Raw genomic sequence first — 19447 nt, 5'->3', positions numbered from 1 at the left:
TTTAGTCCCCACACTTTACATGGACATGATTTGGGCCAGTGCATCCTCCGTAAAAAAAAAATTCCATACGTATTTCAAATTCTAAACGCAATTCGATAAGAAAAACCATAATTAACACGGACAATTTCTCAAATGAGACAACATTGAATATAAACAGTGTAAAACCGCGGTCTTTCAGAGATGGGCTAGTAAGAAAAAACCATAATCAACATGAACAATCTGTGCAGTAGTACAAAGTATATGAGCATACCCGAATCGGTTATTAGTAGGAAGTGCCAAAAAAGGGGCATTTTTAACGCATGCGAAACAACCAAATTGGAGTAGGAGAGGAGAAAAAGAGGAAGGGAGTAATAATCAGCGATCAATAAATACCATCTTCTCGGAGGGTGTCCGCGCAAGAACCAATCCCGAGTCCTCGTCGTCGTCGTGGAGCGGCAGGATTTGAATCCTAGCGAGAGTTTTTGTCCGCTTCCATCTCTCTCCCTCCTCCGCTTCGCAATCCTCAAATCTGCGGCGCGTACAAGAGTCCCCGGAGGAGAGAGATAGATAGAGTGAGAGAGAGAGAGCAACGGGCGAAACAGGAGCGGAGAGAGAGAGAGAGAGAGAGAGAGAGAGGGTCGCGGCCACACGACACAGGTGCGGTGGTTTCCGTCTACGTTTCTCTCCGAATCGATTACTCCTCTCTTCGATTCGATCCTTCGTGTTCTTGGTTGCTGCTGGGTATGCTTGTTCTTCATCGTGGGGTGCGACATGGCGATGCGTTTTCTTCTTCTTCTTCTTTTTTTGTTGCGTTCGAGGAATTTCAGCTTTCTCTGTCTCCGTTTCGATCTCGTGTTTGCGAGAGATTTTCGTTTTTTTTTCTTTCCCCCGCGGCTTCCCTTGTTGCGAGATAGTACTTTACTTACAACTCTGTTATTGCTAATACGGAGTAACTCTGTTTCTTTCTTTTATTACTCAAGTTTTTTTTAGTTCATGTATGTCTCAGTGTTTAATTTGATTGACGGCAAAGGTTTTAAAATTAAATTAAAAACACGCTCCTTCTCGTCAGTAAATGATGTGCTCATGATGTTTTCATTTATTTTGGGAATTTCTAATCTTAGTAAGATCTTTCCAAAGAAATAGCATTGACTGATTTGGCGATTTCAATCTATGGTGTCCTAAGAAATTGAAAAGTTCCGTTTTTCATATTAGAGATCTCTGGTTCATATGCCTTATAAAAAAAGATTTTCTACTGGGCACAACATGAATCCCCGTGCTTCCGATTTCCTTGCGCTGTAATGGTTTAAGTTTTGTGCTTGTAGTTCCATGTTATTCAAGAGTCAAGAGAAAGTCTCAGTCAGCTATCAGCTCACTTCAAGTCATCCTGTTTCTCCTATATGGTTGCATTTCATAAAAATTGTCCAAACTTTTTTTTTCCTTTTCTAAATCACATATCCAGAGAGAATTATTAAAAAATCAGTGTATGGTTTGTCTCTGTGGTGAAATATCTATGTAAAAGTAACGCTAGATATTAATAAAACCTTTGCACTCTCCTTAGGCCTTATTAGCTCCTAACTAGTTTATCATTGTCATGATCTTATAAAACTAGTTTTTTTTCTCTCCATATGTTGTATTATCACTAATTTTTATTTTGTTTCAGTGATTGCTGCAGGTATTATAATTAGGTAAGTGAGGACCGAGGAGACAAGATGGTGCAGAAGGAGCTTTCCCAGGCATGGTGGTTCGACAGCCACAACCTTGCAAGGACATCTCCATGGCTAACCAACACGCTTTCAGGTTAGCTTCGATCAAGTTCCACTTATTACTGCAGAATTTTACATGCTGAGTCCAGTTGCAATGAAATGAATTCAAGAACCATCCTCAATAGTTAATAGCATGCTTCAGTGTGATTTCAGCTGCTCTTGCCATAGAGGAATTGTTTCGGCAAAAGCTACTTTGTTTCTTCAGTTGTCATGAATTTCCATGGTTCTAAAGTTTGTCATACTCCACCTGAGGTTTAGCTGAAAATTTCTCCATGAACATGGCTCCAAAATGCCACATCTTTCCAATCTTTTTGAAAAAAAAATCTACTAAGTCTATATTTTCATATAACAAGTACAGGTGTAGTTATCTACACTGCCTCTTGCAGGTTTTGAATTATAGCTCTTTAAGTGCCTTCCCTTTGATTCGATTGCAGAACTTGATGACAAGACCAAGCAAATGCTCAAGATGATCGACCAAGACGCCGACTCGTTTGCGCAGCGAGCCGAGATGTATTACAAGAAGCGCCCCGTCCTGGTGGACATGCTCGGCGACCTGTACCGAACACACCGCTCGCTGGCAGAGCAGCTTGATCTCCTCAAGAACGGAAATGGCACACGCCACACCGTGTTCGGGCCATCCTCCTGCACCCAGAGCTGGTCTCATCAGGCAGCAGCAGCAGCAATGGGTGGCAAGGGAACAACAGGAAGCAGGTCTTCGATCTCACTCTGCTCAGACACCTACGACTCTGAATCTGAAGTCGATGACCCTGAACAAGAAGACATGGAGGAGGAACTGTCTGAATCCGAGGACATGATGAAACATTCTTCACAAAGCCAAGCGGATCAAGCAGCGCAGCTAGAGCTGATGCACGCGGAGATCGAGATGCTCAAGGAGAAGAACGCGGAGCTGCAGAAAGCAAGTGCAGAGAATGAGATGCTCAAGCAGAAGAACGAGGAGCTGCAGAGAGTGAGCGAGGAGAACATGGCCCTAAAGGCGGAGCTCGCGGCGAAAGACGAGGAGAAGAGGGAGGTGATCAGGCAGCTCGCGTCGTCGTTCGACATCGTCAAGAAGGAGAATTTCACCTTGCGGGAGTTCATCATCAAGAACTCGAAGAACTCCTCCTCCTCCTCCTCTCGTGGCTTCGATTTCAAGAAGCTGACCAAGGACCTGTTCTCTGCGAAGCTCTTCACAGCTCACTGCAAGGCTACTACAGGTCCAATGGTTGCTCTATGAGCTCGGTGCAGTGCAGCTGATGAACTATTTCAGAGAGAAAACGGCATGCACACCATCCTCCTGACAAACCCTTAGATCCATGAGAATTCTTGTAGCTCATGTGCATATAGATAGATACAATAAGCATGTTCCCCTCCCTGTCTGTGTGTTTGTTATGTTCTCATTCAGGTTTAGACAGTAGAGGATTCGTTTTGACTGTCCCTGTGAAATACCCATGTGCATCAGTACTTACTGCAGTAGAAGAATTAGCCGTATGAATGTTTGTATGATATGATTGTGTTAATTATAGTAGAGATTCTGGGTCATGTTTACATCAGAAAGCCGGTGTCATACCGAATATACAAACTGTTTGCTGTCATCATGGAGTTCATACCGAATATATTCTGAACTTGAAGATCTGAATTCACCTCTGAGTTGAAACGTGCTGAAAAAAAATTTCAGACAGGCCAGGATGCCGAAACTAGTAGTGTTCAGGTGTATCTGTCACGCGGAAACGTGCTATCTACTGTAGGTCCTATCTCTCCTTTATTCGTGCTGTGAGTGACCAACAGGACTGACTGCCGCTTTAAAAAAAAAATCTCATATTTCTTTGATTTGAAAAAAGAATAATCCTCTCATAGGCAAAAAAAAAAGGTTAACATATGCCAAATGAAAACCAGCCAAATAGAGTGTGCTGACTCGACAAATTGCGAGTACGAATCGCAATGGCCAGAAAAAGACTGACATTTGTCAAAAAATCAGTTGAATTTCAAACAGCAAAGGTAAAATTTTTATGGGCTTTTCAACGAAAAACACAAATCTCAAAGCAATACTTCCTCTGCCACAAAATATACGGCGTATTGACTTTTGTTTATATGGTCTTCAATAATATACTTTGATTTAACCATTAATTTCTTTCGTAATATATTACAAACAACTAAATAATTGTAGCATCGTATGGAAATTTGTCAATTATGAATTTAATAAGAGCGAATAGCAGTGTGTACCACCTTTTATTACCAAAGTTTTACTTCAAATGATTCTCTAATTTTAATTATTTTGAACTAAGTAAAATTTCATATTTTCTTTTTACACTTTATAAAACCCTAACTCTATTCTCTGATCGCATCTAGCATGTCCTCTAGGAAAAGGGGGGTCGGCATATAAGTGGGAAAGACCGTTGGTGTGTGTGGATGCTGATGTGCTTAAAATCATTGATGTAACAATCAATTTGGGTTTGAGGGGTGGGGGTTTGGAATGTAACAAAGGGGAAAAACAACCTTGTAAAGTAAAAAAGATCAGCTGAAGGGTGGTCGAAAGATCACCCTGCTCCCCCTTGATGTTGCGCGCCAAATCGAGGGCGTTGTTGGGAGCTCAAGTTCCTCGCTAGTTTTATGGGAAGCAAGTAGGGGGTGGCAATGCGTCAAGACTCATATGTCCTTTGACAACCCTATTTTGCTCTCAAATGTTTTTTTAAGTTAGAAAAGGTATACAGAAGCAGTATGCCTTATTTTAAATCTAACCCTCAAAATTTTGTAGGCTAAAATACTAGGCACTACCCTAGGAGCATGTGAGAGAGGGGAGAGAGGGGAGGAAGGAATGAGAGAAGAGGGGAGGGTGGGGATGATATGTGGGTCCTATCGTGTTGTTAATTATTTTTAGGTTGTCACTTACATGCGTATATCACCATTTTTTAAAAATTTTGTTTTAACAATAACGCCACGCAAATCGATATGTACGTAGCTGGTGTTGGTATTTCTTAACGACATTATTAGAAATATAATTCCCAGCAATGGTGCAGAAATACTCATGGTATATTATGGTTACAGAGTTCATCCACAAGCGCACGGATATATCGTTGTAGCATTTCACCCAAGAGTATTCCAAGGGTATCGTATTTGTTTAATCCCGTGGGAAGATTATAATAGAGAGAACTGTACTAATAACCAAAGTCTAAGCAGGGATTAAGGAAATTCATAGGGTAGAGTGACACTAAGCAGAAGCATTCATCCTCTTACTCATGATTATCTAAGCTAAAAGAATATAGAAATATCCTATTCATGTACTTCTAGTATACATACATATTATACATACATCCTAATTATATTATTACTTAGCTAATACTCTCTATCCGATGCCCTCCTGGTGCTTCGAGAAGCCACCCCTGATTGCCGAGTTCCTTACGATAATCCGTCATGACCATACAACCGGGGCTAAATACGGAGGAGTACCCTCCTAGGAAAGTAACTTAGGACTATATACACGCGCAGAGGAATACCCGTACCGAGCTGACACCATCAGCGGCCCACCTCTCTTCCGTAGCATATAACCCAAAAAATGATATCCAGTAATCTAAACACCACGCTTAAATTACCAAATACTGCTCTAATATCATCGTCATGACATAGTCATCGTAAATACGATCATTATACCCACACCATCGCATCTCCCAGATAAGCTAGCATCATAATAAATATAACTCGAACATATAGTAAAGATGGTGTTCATATACTCGGAAAGTAATACAATACCAGAGTAGTATAAAGAAGAATATTCAAAATAAAGTACAAGTCTTACAAAAGAAGGAAAAGCTACTAGAGCCATACCCGGATTCTTCCGAAGACTTCGAGGACTGAAGATTATATTCTATTACTATTCCACTATACTCTAGAAACTATACTAAACTTGAGAGATGAAATGAACTTCTTGCTTGAGGTGTATCTTGAAATGGAGGATGAGAGGACTTTATATAGCTTGAGAATGACGGTTGGAAATGTCGGTAATACCTTCCAACCACCATAGGGGAGTAATCCTGACCGTCCATCCAAACCCTGCATCAAACGGAGCCGCGGCGGGTTCGGCCGAACCATGGGCTGGGTCGGCCTGGCCCAAATTCGGCAGGTGGCCTCCTCTCTCGATTCCTTCTGCAGACTTATGAAACTTGGCCCAATTGGTCGTGTTATTTCTGAGTTCTTGGCCCATCCATTGATAAGTCTGATTCTCGACATCGTCGGATTGATTGATCGCTTGTTTTGATGTCGATTCTCCTCCATTTTATGTTCATTCTCTGCAAGGGGTTAGTAATCCTAGTGCTAGTGGAATATTTATTATTCTAACACAAATATGCATTGCAAGCATAACTAGTTCTCCTTTATTTTGGTAATATCGACGGTCGAAACTGATCGCTAACGAACGTCAACAGCTGGCACGTAGGACAAAGATCATATTAACATGCCATGTAGGTGCAATGGCCAAGATAAAAAATGTGCACTAGTTTTAATACCTGGTTGGGTTGGAATTAGGATTGTTTTGCTTGTGAATGAGGGATAAGAAACAGGTTGGAGCAAATAATTTGAGGGAATTAAAATAAACTTTATTTCTTCTTCTCCTTACAGAGCGATTCATGAAGTCTAGCCCAATCAAGTACCTCAATATTGGATCAAGGCAGCAGCCCATCTATTGTCCCAAAAAACTATGCAACGGTCGAGTCGAAAGTCGAACTAGACTTGGCTCACCGGGTTGCCCATGTTAGAAGCATCTTCCCAAAATGGGAAGGAGAGGAGAGCTCCTTTGTGATCGTCAGTCGTTGCATGGCAATGGCACCTCTCCTCCTCCTAGTCTTCATGCCCTGCCAAAAAAAAAACTTTTTACTTTTAACCGGTCTCGCGTGACCTCACCTCCCCTCCCCTCTTCTCGATCTCATCGTGGTGGATGATAATATAATATAATAATCTAAAGCTGGCACTTTTGCTAGCTTTTGATTGGTCCATTTGGCTCCTCTTGCTTTGTATAAAAATCGTAAATTTATACTACAGAAAAAACACCTAACAATCATATGTGAGGAAAATCTAGAGAAAAATATCGCATATGGATACTAGAGGCTTCCAAAACTATCTCCCTTTCCAACCACACGAACTTCTACTCCTTTGCCTTCTATAAATATAACACGCCTACTCGGTACTTCTCCTAAAACTCTAAAATATATAGTAAACCCAAAATTATTAAGCCAAAAACAAATCTAAAACAACGTATTTACATTCATTATCCTTCTTTAAATATCCTACGCCTACTCGGTACTCCTATCACTCTAGAATATATAGTAAACCCAAAATTATTATGCAAAAAAAATTCAAAACAAATAAAGAAAGAAGACAACCTTGTTTTCATATATCACGGAATAGGATCATTAATACCTCCTCAGCTAAAAAAATGATTGTGTTTTTTTTGTTACACATGATAGAAAACTCTAAATGTATTAAATGATTGATCTTTAAAAAATTCAAATCCACAAGAAAATATATTTGAACCAATTAATTTTGATGAATCTTAAAATTTATTTTACTTGTTTGGATTTCATCAAAATTTATGTATAAAATGATACATTAAATTTAATATTTTTGCTTAACATGACATACAAGTTCTAAATTTTTTATTACAAATATATTTTTCACTTCTATACATAATAAAAAACAATCATTTATGCATACATCCATAATTTTTTTTAATATTATACATCAATTTGATAATACTAAAATAGTGGTTCACAATTTTCTTTTTAAAATATTTTATGAAAACTCTAAAATTTCAAATAAGAAAATATATATATATATATATATATATATATATATATATATATATATATATATATATATATATATTCTGACTAGCATCTACTAATTTTCTAGTAAATAAGTAATCTCATTCCTCACAGTCAGTTCTCTTCAGTACTTCAATAATCACATGCAACTTTTTTGGTGAATTTACTCTATATATCATTAGCAAATTTATTTTCAAAAGTATTAACCAAATGCATGCCTCGAAAAGTAGTACCACATATGTGAGTGATGGAATACAACTGTCAAAATGTGCAATGGATGGGAGTAGTAAGGAACAAACTCACCATTAATGATAGCTGTTAAATGATAATCTTAAGATGTTAGTTTATGGATTAAAAATTTCTCAAATCCTGGTGAATAAACTGAAATGATTAATCATCATGTGTTATTAATGACAACAAAATTATAAGCAATAACCCACCATCACCATCAGTAAACTGGCAAGAAAGGGGTCTCCTACATAACAAATAAATAGATCATTCTTAGGAACGTAATATAGAGAAACAAGGTGAATGGCCATGTGTTAGTAATGATAAATAATTAACATTAAAATGACAACTTTTGCATGATAATTAGCATTAGAAGTGACCTAACCCGATTCATCTTCTGAATCACTAGAGAAGACGACTTTTTTCATTCTTAACTTTCCTACTGAAGTTACCTAAAATGTAAAAGATGAGAGGAGGAATGACCTGAAATTTTTGGGTAAAAGATACAATACTAGATTCTCATTCTCATGCAGAACATCCATTTATGTTTTAGTAGATAAGAGTAAAAGCATAAAATCAATCTTGCACAAATGCTGACAACCTACGAGAGATGAATAGTTTAAAATAAATGATGATGATCTACTTAATATGCGACATCACAGTTTAGTAGTCTTTAGGAGTCTTTGCACACTTACATAACTCAAAAGAGCTCAGGTCAATGTTATAAGTAGATCTTAATTTTTATAGTATGGGGGTTGCAGGAGATACTTGTATCTCATTTGTGCTCTTTCCAATTGTACTATCAAGCGGTATAATTAACTTCTATAAGTTGCAACAAAAATAATAAATTAAACTGAAAATAGTTATCGTACATTCGCATCTATATTTGTTATCATATTGTAGGAGAAGAACGGATTTTTGCTTGCACAGGAATATTATAGGCTGCAATGAATCCAACACAGGGATCCTGACTTCAGCAAGTTTGGTTATGATTTCTGACGATGAAAACAAGATGAATGATAATTTGAGATAACGATAAATCCTCACATTACTTCTGCAGATTGTTGTACACCTTCCAAACAAACAACAAACTTAGGGACATTGCAACATTATCATCTGCGTTACAATGTTGCTATTGTCAGCATCAAAAGTTTCCGTTGTCTTCGTACGGAAGAATTTTATGATCCAAGGCAAATTAAGTGTAAGGAGGTATTATCTGTGGGACGTGTCTTCAAGTCAGGTAAATTAATGGCCACAGGTGCGATATTGACGGATAAACCAAGCAAACTTGACTGCAAAAACCTTATGGTCTCTACTTGTAGAATGAGTAAGGTACTATGAATCTCTAAATTGAAGTATTGTTTTTCCTCGCAAAAGAAAAGCTATTTTCTTATAGTGGAAACAATTTATTGCCTTACAATATGAACAATTTAATATAACACTATCAAACATTGCCATGTCTGCTTGCCAAACCTAGCCAAAGGTGTGTCTAACAAATTGATGGCCACACCTTAGGGAAGATTTGGGAAATAAATGACTGCATGACACATGTTTCCTAGGATTAAAGAAACGGAAATGAAACAAATGTTTTACAAAGTGTGGAATGATTGGCAAAGTGTGAAACGCCCTGCTTCTGTGGAACTACGTGTGTAAGGCATTTAAAACATCTTTTCCATATGTGCTCCTTTGTTTTTGTGCTAGGCTGGGATTGGAGGGCTCCTGATTGATTTTGATGGGAATTTCGTTGGTATGAACTTCTACGATAGGAAAGAGACTCTGTATTTACCAATGGATACAATTATGAAATTGTTGAGCTATTTTGATGGAGAAGGTTATGTCTTCTATGTTTATCCGTAGACCTAAGTGATCATTTTGTCTTTTTTACAATTATGACTTGTGTGATCATTTTAGTCTTTTATAAAGCCAAGTTAATAATTTTCGGATGTTGAATTGTTCTGTGCCTTGTTGTAGGGACGTCTCTGCTGACATTATGGACAACCAAAACAGAAACATGTATGTGTGTGTTCTTTTATTATGAATAGGCTGAATGATATTTGCTCTCTTTGTTTCACGTAAGTAATTCAGTGACTTGTTCAACAACAGATGGCCTGTGCCCAAGATACGTTGGCATTATCCTCACTTCTGCAAGCCTCGCAAGTTAGAGAATCCTGATAAATATGAAAAGTATTAGTAATTTATATCCATGCCTATCTAGTATTGAACCTATTGCATTGGTTGCTATCTACTACTATGGAGTTGCTAATAGCTTGATTAGCTTGAACTCCTCTCCATTCTTCAACACTACGAATTTATAGATTGATTTGGTCTATATGATGTATGTTATGCCTATTTAGAATTATCACTCTTTGTGTTTCCTGTTCTATGAATCATTTCTGGCAAGTCCCATACAAGGAATGTTACTTTACCTTATCTATTTCCTTTATTGAATTTGAAACGCTTGAAACCACGAGCTCATATGGCTATGTCTAATATGCAGTTGGGTTTCAGACGGAGCCGTGCATTTATAATTATCCATACCAGTTAATATTAGTCAAGTGTAAACTATGCAGTTTCTTTAATTGACAGAAAACTCAGCTAATTTAGGGCCCGTTTGAATGTGTTGATGTATGGTGAATAGTTGAAACCGAGTTTGACACACACGAATGAATTAATTATGATCAAAGTTGAGAAGTTGCTTTCAAAAAAGTTTTCTAAGAAATATTGAAAAAAGTTTATTAAAAATCTTGTTGTCTAAGAGATTGAGAAATGTGTCTTTATAATCCATCATCTATAATTGGAAAAGAATGGCTACTTTCTCATTCTTCGTGGGCAAAACCAAATCCTGGATAGTACTTTCCATTTGACTTTAAGCGGTTGACATGTGGTTCTTAAATGTCAGCGTCCCATGTTTAGATGATAGAACTGTTGTGTTCTTACATGTCAGCGTCCCATGTTTAGATGACAGTACTGTAGGCCTGATCCTTCGTGAGTATGCTTCTTGGGTAGTACTGTTGAGAGTACGTTTGACAGGTAGTACTGTAAGCTAGATCCTCCGTGAGTATGTTTCTCGAACGGCTAACAATATGTCATGTATAAAATTATTTTAAAATCAAATAAATTTACTTTTGAAGTTAGTCATATAATTAATACTCGATTAATCATGCCCATCGCAATATTCACATATTGAGATCGAAGACGTCTCCTTACTCCCTAGCCATTAGATTTTGATCCGATGAACGTCTTGAGATCCAAAGACGACCCCTTGCATCCTCATTGTTTCGCTTATTCATATGCTTATCCAAATCGCTTATTAGCAAACAAGAAATCATTTGTAAGTAAAGCTTTCATATACGTATGCTTAGTGACTCAAAAGTAAATGCTACTATAAAATAAACCACGATGAAAAACCAAAAAGTCAAATTCAAAATTAAGTTGTAAAATTCAAATTTAGCCTATAAGTATAAGCAGAGGCCAATCAGTAAGGCCCTTAGAGCATCACCAACAGATTATCTATAATTTTCTCCTAAAAATTTATTTTTGGGTTTCTTAAACTGAAAATAGGAATTGAAAAAACTCCTCCCTCCAACAGATATCCTAAATTCAATCCCCAAAACTTAAAAGTAGGCCCTTCTGTTAAACTACCAAGAAAAAAATTCCGTTTTTTTCTTTCACGCGCAGAAATTCAATCCCCAAGACTGTTGGTGATGCTCTTACTCCCTAGCCATCAATCAGATTTTGATCTAACAGACAGGGATATCGGAGAGGGAGTAGGTAACCGAGATATCCGATGAGAATAAGCAAATCCCTATTTTGTTTGTTGAAGAAAAAGAAAAGAAAAGAAAAGAAAAGTGTGTGATATTGTTCAGTGTCCACGTGGACTGGACTCTCTCAAATTTTCCTCCTCGCTTCTCGAGTCTTCTTCGTCGAAAATCAGAAGAGGAGAGAGTCGCCAAGTCGCAGATCGCCTTCTCGTCGCGCCGCAGGGGTCGCCTGAGGTATGCAGCTTCACCCCCCCCCCCCCCCACAACTTTCTAGGGTTCTAATCGCCTCTGCTCGCTCGGATTATGCGTGGTGGGTATGGCTCCGATTCCGCCGGAGTAGCTGGATCTGTGTGCCCCGTGCTAATTTAGGTTTGGCTTTCGATTCGACCGCGCTTCGTTTTGTTCTCGCGCGTGGACGGCCACAAGATAAAAATCCTTGTTAAATTTACGGTTCATGTGGTAGGGGGCTTTTCAGGATCGGAGGTTTAGGTGATTTGGAGTAGCAACACGATTTTGCTGTGTTAGAGAATTCGAGGGTCTGTGCCGTCAGATGCTAATTAGCTGGTTTTGAACAAATGTTAAGGCATCCTGAGATTATTTGCTGCGTTTAATGTTCAAACTTTTTGCACGGGTGTTGCTGAGCTATAAAGGATAGGAGGATATAGTACCAAGTTTTATAGTTTTGCTCTGATACATACAATTCGCTGTAGTTTATGGCACCATCATACTGAGATATATATGCTTGTGCTCCTTTCGGCTTCTGTGCAGAACACATAGACAATGGTGAAGGCTGTTGCTGTGCTTGCTAGCAGCGAGGGTGTCAAGGGCACCATCTTTTTCTCCCAAGAGGGAGATGGTAATTCACCTAAACATGCAGCGAGAACTTGTATTCTGTCCTTCCCGTGTTCTTTGGGCGTAATTTGTTGGCTTCCGTATTTAGGTCCGACCTCTGTGACGGGAAGTGTCTCTGGGCTCAAGCCAGGGCTCCATGGCTTCCATGTGCACGCGCTCGGTGACACCACTAATGGCTGCATGTCAACTGGTACATATACACTTCATTCCCCTTTTGTTTATCAGGAGAAATGGATGGATTGTGGTGTGCTTACTGGGGAATCTGTTCTATACTGTAGGACCACACTTCAATCCTACTGGGAAGGAACATGGGGCACCACAAGATGAGAACCGTCATGCTGGTGATCTTGGAAATATAACGGCTGGAGCAGATGGTACTTTTGTTTGTTCTCCTTCTGTGTTGCTTACATTCTGTTATTTTGGGGATTACATATTTTTGCATTGACGGGTATTTTGGTAGCTGTTCTCGAATTGTTTAATGCACTGTAGCAATCATGCATAACCCCACTGACAGTTTTTACTTGTTGCCTCTCTAGGTGTTGCTAATGTCAATGTCTCTGACAGCCAGGTAGGGAATATTCTTGCTCCCTCAATGAGCATATATGTGCTGACCTTTTTCTTATCATTTCCTCTTAAGACAGTTAATTTGACATCCGTAACATTCTTTGAACGGCAGATCCCCCTTACTGGAGCACACTCCATCATTGGCCGAGCTGTTGTTGTCCATGCTGATCCAGATGATCTTGGCAAGGGTAATGCTTTATAAACACTCAGATCTGTATTATTTATGTAGGAATGATTATTTGTCAGATGTCTTCTTTTATCATTGTTTTGGATAGAGACATGAAGCCGATGTTTGTGTAATGATGCCTTTCTGTTTTATATCAGGTGGACATGAGCTTAGCAAGACCACTGGAAATGCTGGGGGCCGAGTTGCTTGCGGTGAGTGACTTGGTTTTACTCATGTCCTTTTGGCAAATCTGTTTAATTCGTTTTCGTCCGCGGATTTTTTGTTTCTTCTCTTAGAACTCCCATCAATTCCGTCTGTTCTTATGATGCTTGCTCTTCTGTGATTCAGGAATCATCGGACTCCAGGGTTAGACGTCTCAACTTTCCAACATACAGAAGCTGTTCATGTTCGCTCGTATGGATGTTGAAATAAAAATAAGCACCTGATGTATGACCAGTGTGCAGTTTGCCCCAGTTTATATATATGTGCTATACTCCTGTCCGAACATTACAGAGTCATTTGACTTGAGTGCATGCGTTTTAAGTATCATCGGTGGACTTGAGTACATGTCCATAACCCATCATCTGGATGCTGCGTATGAGACCGTTCATTTTTCAGTAAGGGGATTGGTCTGTCAGGTAACCTAATTTGACAAATTCAACCTAGCCCTGGACTTATTTGGCGCTGCACAGGTGCATTCTATCTATAGGAACCAAACTCTGATCGATGATCAGCAACTTCGAATTTTCTGCCTGAATAGCCAACAATGAATTTGGAACAAATCCGATTACGAATTTCAGAAAGATAAACACAATCAACAACAATGACTGGCCAAACGAAAGGGAAATGCGGATAGCAACAGCGATCTCATCTATGAATTGCAAATGTTGAGCTAATGAGTTTTCAGGGAACGACACATTTTGAATGTTCTTGCAGCAACATTCGACACCACGCGGAAATATGAGCGGTGGAAACGCACCACGCGGAAAGGAAATATGAGCGGTGGAAACGCACCACGCGGAAATATGAGCGGTGGAAACGTGAAAACTACCGTCGGACTGAAAAATAAACGTTGGAGATTTGTCTATGTCATCACGAGTAAAAATTTTACTTACATATTTAGTCATGAATAAAAATTTTACTAAGAGAAATTCAGTAAAAATTTTACTCATAGTAATGTGGACGAATCTTAGACATTTATTTTTCGATTTAATGATTGCTTCCAAGTTTCTATTACATATTTGGTTTACACTATATTTTCGCCCAACACGCAACACCATGACATACTTGTCGATGCACGGATAAGACTGAGATAAGCACATGACGGGCTGTGCTTTGCCTGATAAATTCAAGCACCTCAAGTAGAGCTCGGTGGATTTCGGAGGAGGTCCTTGCCGACCGTGAAGCCGCCGTCGACGACGAGGTTGTGGCCGGTGACGAACTTGGCCTCGTCGGACGCCAAGAACACGGCCGCCCTCGCCACGTCTTCCACCTCCAGCGATGTCCCTTCCAGCTCCTGCATCTCCCTCGTCACCATCCTCCTCACCTCCTCCGCGGTGGCCGCCGGGAACGTCTCGGACATGATGCCTAGCGCCATCGCCGTCGGGATGGCGTGCGGCGTGATGGCGTTCACCCGCACGCCGTCGCGCGCCAGCTGCCTCGCCACCGCGCGCACCATGCCGACGACGGCCGCCTTCGACATGGAGTACGCCGGCGCCGCCACGCCGCCGAGCACCGCCGCCGTGCTGGCCGTGCAGAGGATGCAGCCGGCGCGGCGCGGCGCCATGACGCGCGCCGCGTGCTTGACGCACGCCAACATGGACCGGGCGTTGACGGCCATGACGCGGTCGTACTCGCCGAGGTCGAGCGCCGCGAGCGAGGCCGGAGCTGACGCCGGCGTTGCTGTAGACGACGTCGAGGCGGCCGTGGCGCGCCACGGCGAGGTCGACGGCCACGGCGACATCCGCCTCGACCGTGACGTCGCAGTGCGTGTACGACGCGGCGTCCGCGCCGAGCTTGCCGGCCACGGCGCGGCCGAGGTCATCCTGGATATCAGCAATGATAACCTTTGCGCCGTTCTTGACGAACTCCTTCGCCGTGGCCTCGCCGATGCCGCTCGCCGCGCCGGTGATCACGGCCACTTTGTCATCCAACTTTCTGGAGCTTGACGACGAGGAGAAGCAGCGATCGACCAAGCCGGAGGAGAACACCTGAGCAGCTATGCTCTTCCCCCTGCAACGCGTTTACGTGAAAAATGATTAAAATCATCAAAATTTCACGGTTTGCACGAACGGTTTCTACTGGAGAAGATGCGAACCTGAGAAGTTTGTTGGCTGTTGCGTTGAGCATCATGAACGGACTCCTGATTACCGATGCTTCACTTCCAGGAGTTGAGAGATCTCAGTAGACAGTAGCCTGTACTATAGATGGCCATATGTCCCGCGGGCTGACGGCCCGGCCTATGCATGGCACGGTCTGACTGGTGTCGAGCCCGTGCTGGCCCGGCCTGATAGTTGGGTCATGCACACGAACTTCAGGGAGGCCAAAATAGACTTATTTTCAGCCATATGTATGGCACGGTCACAATACGAGTGAGGAAAAATAGACTTATTTTAGTCATATAAAAAACACGACCCAAAGAGGAAGGACACATAATAGACTCATTTTATCCATATATATATGTCACAGCCCAAATAGGAGGGAGGCAAAATAGACTTATATCAAAGAAAGCACGATGGGCTACTGTGCCTTCAGGTCGGCACGGCCCAACCCTTATTGGGCCATGACTGGGCCGTAGGTGGAGCACGTGGGCTGGCATGGCCTGACCTAGCCGTTGAGCGGGCCGTGCTAGGCCGGGCGACCCATTTGGCCATCTATAGTCTGTGGGCTGGCATGGCCCGACCTAGCCGTTGAGTGGGCCGTGCTAGGCCGGGCGGCCCATTTGGCCATCTATAGTTTGTACAGCTGGTGTGGTTAAATAGTTAAAACATAAAAAAAAAATAAAAAAAATAGAGTACTATTAGTATGCTAAAGGACAGTAATTAGTGAGTTTAGTGTCTGGAAGAATTTTCCAATGTGTTAGAGGGTTTGGATTATAATAATAGCACTCCACTATTATAGTGAGGTGAAGGTGCATATCCAAGGCCTATATCGATATACAGTGTGTAACTAGACATCCTAGAGGTATTTTGTGTTGTCAAGGACAGGTGATACCTCTAAGGTATCATCCCATCCGAACGGGATACCGTACTGTAGCATTCCCCTAAACATTTGTAAATTCCACATGGTATTCCCTTGAAGTTATCTTGGCACCAATGATTTGTTATCTTGGCTACACACGTTGTCTAACATTATGTGATTTTGTCAAACTTTCGTATGTTTTTAAATCGCCATCTCCATTGATACCAAATTATCAATGTCTTAGGCTCTATGCACGTATGATGAAAAGAGAAGCACCCATTCAAACAATTTGCGTTGGCTCCAATTTTAATCTATCTATTGATAAAAACAAAGCATCTGAATGCATGAGGATGTCTAGCCAAGTGTGGTGAGTCTAACATGTCCACTCCAGGAATCCCCAATGGCTAGTTTTTTTTTTTTTTTTGATAGAAGTCCAATACAATTGGGCTTAGTTGGATGATCTGACTGAGATAAGTGTCTATCTGACCAACGTTTAAAAGCCAGTCGGACTACCAAAAGACCCTAAGAGTCCCTAACGACCTTTTTTTACCGCCGGACTAAAGTACGGTGTACTTAGTTGGGCGGTTTGACTAGCAAACATGTTATGAAAAGTGTTATAGACTTAAATAATTAGTTATTTGGTGTAGGCTATATAAGACCACGAATTCGAGTGGTTTGGCTATTGCTCCTTATCCTAGTGGAGGCATTACTTAAGAGGCAACCTTTATGAGTCTACTGTGCATCCTTGAGATTGAGCGAGCCCTCTGCCCCCTCTCATCTCCTCCACTTTAGTACATAAGTTGCAACCAGTGTGCTTAGTTGAAAATAGAGAGATCGTTTAGTCATTGTGCATGACATTGAGCCTTGGTACTTTGTGAGAGTCAAGAGAGTCTTGGCTTACTACTCTTGGTTGCCAGCACCTAGACGGTTTTGTAGCGGTTGTGACCTAGTGATCTCTGCAAGGGAGTTATGGAGAAGGTCTGGTGGTTTAATGTTCACCATCTTAAGAATGGAGGAAGAACGACCACTAATGATTGAGGCTTGGGTAGAACACCTCGGTATTGGCTTCCGTTGCACATCTCTTGAGTCTCGAGGAGAAATTTGGAGTCCTGACGGCTTGAGTGGTGAAGCATCATTTGTTGATTTGATGTGCTCGACGTATCCATTTTATCCATCTTTTGGATGCTCACTACTCCCTCCATCCCTAAATATTTGACGCCGTTGAGTTTTTTAAATATGTTTAACTGATCGTCCTAATCAAAAACTTTTGTGAATATTATTCAAAAACTTAAGTAGTAGTAGTATATTTAACAATGAATCAAATGATAGGAAAATAATTAATAATTACTTAATTTTTTTAAATAATATGAATAGTCAAACATGATTAAAAAAGTTAACGACGTCAAATATTTAGAGACGGAGGGAGTATGTATGTAAGTCATTAACCAGACCTCCATTCAATTCCAGGCAGGTCGGCAACTCAAAGATATATGCATGCTTAATTTAAATTTGCTGTTTAACTAGCCACAAGAAGCAACGGGCGAATTTTGGAGAGATAAACACAATCACAATAATACGGTATCGAAGGGTGTAGCTATATTTATGGCGCCATATTTTTTATAAAAAAATAGTCGGCATGTATTTACATTGTAAGTCCCTAAATTACATATGTAATTTTAGTGTATGTACAATGTAAGTCTCAAAATTACATATGTAAGTACTAAAATTACATATGTAAATTCGAAAATTACATACTAATTACATATGTAAGTGATTACATATGTAAGTGGGGTGTAAATGAGGTGGAACTACTGTGTAAGTGGCTGAAAAAAAAATTGACTGTAGCATATGGCGTCATATTTCTAGCAACTCCGTATTTGAATTACTTAGGCAAACGGAATAGTCCATTGAGTTTGCTGAGGAAGAACGACAGATTTGAAATGACGAGACAACAACCTCCAACTCAAGCAGAGCCCGGAGGATCGCGGACGAGCACCTTGCCTACCGTGAAGCCACCGTCGACGACGAGGTTGTGGCCGGTGATGAACTTGGCCTCGTCGGACGCCAAGAAGACGGCCGCCCTCGCGATGTCGTCCACCTCCAGCGACGCCCCTTCCAGCTCGTGCATGTCCCTCGTCACCATCCTCCTCACCTCCTCGGCGGTGGCCGCCGGGAACGTCTCGGAGAAGAGACCTATCGCCATCGGCGTCGGGACGGCGTGCGGCGAGATGGCGTTCACCCGCACGCCGTCGCGCGCCAGCTGCCTCGCCACCGTCCGCACCATGCCGACGACGGCCGCCTTCGACATGGAGTACGCCGGCGCCGCCACGCCGAGCACCGCCGCGGTGCTGGCCGTGCAGAGGATGCAGCCGGCGCGGCGCGGCGCCATGACGCGCGCCGCGTGCTTGACGCACGCCAACATCGACCTGGCGTTGACGGCCATGACGCGGTCGTACTCGTCGAGGTCGAGGGCCGCGAGCGTGGCCGGAGGCGCGCCGCCCGCGATGGCGGCGTTGCTGTAGACGACGTCGAGGCGGCCGTGTCGCGCCACGGCGAGGTCGACGGCCGCGGCGACATCCTTCTCGACGGTGACGTCGCAGTGCGTGTACGACGCGGCGTCGGCGCCGAGCTCGCCGGCCACGGCGCGGCCGAGGTCGTCCTGGATATCGGCGATGATAACCTTGGCGCCGTTCCTGACGAACTCCTTCGCCGTGGCCTCGCCGATGCCGCTCGCCGCGCCGGTGATCACGGCCACTTTGCCATCCAACTTTCTGGAGCTTGACGCCGACGAGGAGAAGAAACGATCCGCCAAGCCGGAGGAGAATAGCTGACGAGCAGCTATGCTCTTCCCCCTGCAAAAAGTGTACGTGAAAAATGTTTAAAATCATCAAAATTTCACGGTTTGCACGAATGTTTTTTACTTCCTCCGTTTCACAATGTAAGACTTTCTAGTATTGCCCATATTTAGATGTTAATGAATTTAAACACATACATATGTCTAGATTCATTAACATCTATATGTATGTGGGCAATGACGATAGAAAATCTTATAGTGTGAAACGGAGCGAGTACTGGAGAAGATGCAGCGATTTTTACTGGAGAAGATGCGAACCTGAGAAGTTTTTTGGCTGCTGCGTTGAGCAT

At 41.8% G+C, this 19447-nt stretch overlaps 3 protein-coding genes and 1 pseudogene across 5 annotated transcripts; 2 read left to right on the top strand and 2 right to left on the bottom strand.

The window, feature by feature from the left end:
- Positions 1 to 415: 415 nt before the first annotated feature.
- Positions 416 to 3360, top strand: LOC127778417 (protein NETWORKED 3A-like). Of its 3 annotated transcripts, none has more exons than XM_052305016.1 (3): positions 416 to 636; positions 1652 to 1776; positions 2177 to 3360. In XM_052305016.1, the coding sequence occupies exons 2-3, from the start codon at positions 1689 to 1691 to the stop codon at positions 2974 to 2976; spliced, it is 888 nt and encodes a 295-aa protein (XP_052160976.1). In that variant the 5' UTR covers positions 416 to 636; positions 1652 to 1688; the 3' UTR covers positions 2977 to 3360. The 3 variants fall into 3 exon arrangements, with proteins under 3 accessions (XP_052160976.1, XP_052160975.1, XP_052160974.1); XM_052305015.1 differs by having other exon boundaries at positions 416 to 720; positions 1640 to 1776; XM_052305014.1 differs by having other exon boundaries at positions 417 to 636; positions 1640 to 1776; positions 2177 to 3359.
- Positions 3361 to 11622: 8262 nt separating this feature from the next.
- LOC127780119 (superoxide dismutase [Cu-Zn] 2) lies at positions 11623 to 13672 on the top strand. Its single transcript, XM_052307068.1, has 8 exons — positions 11623 to 11775; positions 12310 to 12397; positions 12482 to 12583; positions 12672 to 12767; positions 12930 to 12961; positions 13070 to 13145; positions 13282 to 13335; positions 13472 to 13672. The coding sequence occupies exons 2-8, from the start codon at positions 12322 to 12324 to the stop codon at positions 13492 to 13494; spliced, it is 459 nt and encodes a 152-aa protein (XP_052163028.1). The 5' UTR covers positions 11623 to 11775; positions 12310 to 12321; the 3' UTR covers positions 13495 to 13672.
- A 640-nt stretch (positions 13673 to 14312) lies between these two features.
- Positions 14313 to 15498, bottom strand: LOC127780118 (momilactone A synthase-like; annotated as a pseudogene).
- A 2580-nt stretch (positions 15499 to 18078) lies between these two features.
- On the bottom strand, positions 18079 to 19447 carry LOC127780469 (momilactone A synthase-like). The gene is made up of 2 exons (XM_052307382.1): positions 19416 to 19447; positions 18079 to 19155 (listed from the first exon to the last, which is right to left on the bottom strand). Exons 1-2 carry the CDS (start codon positions 19445 to 19447, stop codon positions 18267 to 18269), a joined length of 921 nt encoding a protein of 306 aa, XP_052163342.1. The 3' UTR covers positions 18079 to 18266.

The sequence above is a fragment of the Oryza glaberrima genome, chromosome 7 (genome assembly GCF_000147395.1).
Source record: "Oryza glaberrima chromosome 7, OglaRS2, whole genome shotgun sequence".
NCBI classification, from domain to species: Eukaryota; Viridiplantae; Streptophyta; class Magnoliopsida; order Poales; family Poaceae; genus Oryza; species Oryza glaberrima.
This window is presented reverse-complemented; position numbering and strand designations above follow the sequence as displayed.

Excerpts from the sequence above, each read along its gene's own strand:
- LOC127778417 (XM_052305016.1), top strand. The coding sequence starts at position 1,689 with ATGGTGCAGAAGGAGCTTTCCCAGGCATGGTGGTTCGACAGCCACAAC. Across the intron at positions 1,777-2,176 it reads GCTAACCAACACGCTTTCAG|AACTTGATGACAAGACCAAG; the intron begins GTTAGCTTCGAT and ends ATTCGATTGCAG.
- LOC127780119 (XM_052307068.1), top strand. The coding sequence starts at position 12,322 with ATGGTGAAGGCTGTTGCTGTGCTTGCTAGCAGCGAGGGTGTCAAGGGC. Across the intron at positions 12,398-12,481 it reads TTTCTCCCAAGAGGGAGATG|GTCCGACCTCTGTGACGGGA; the intron begins GTAATTCACCTA and ends TTCCGTATTTAG. Across the intron at positions 12,768-12,929 it reads TATAACGGCTGGAGCAGATG|GTGTTGCTAATGTCAATGTC; the intron begins GTACTTTTGTTT and ends TTGCCTCTCTAG.
- LOC127780469 (XM_052307382.1), bottom strand. The coding sequence starts at position 19,447 with ATGCTCAACGCAGCAGCCAAAAAACTTCTCAG. Across the intron at positions 19,156-19,415 it reads GCAGCCAAAAAACTTCTCAG|GGGGAAGAGCATAGCTGCTC; the intron begins GTTCGCATCTTC and ends CACTTTTTGCAG.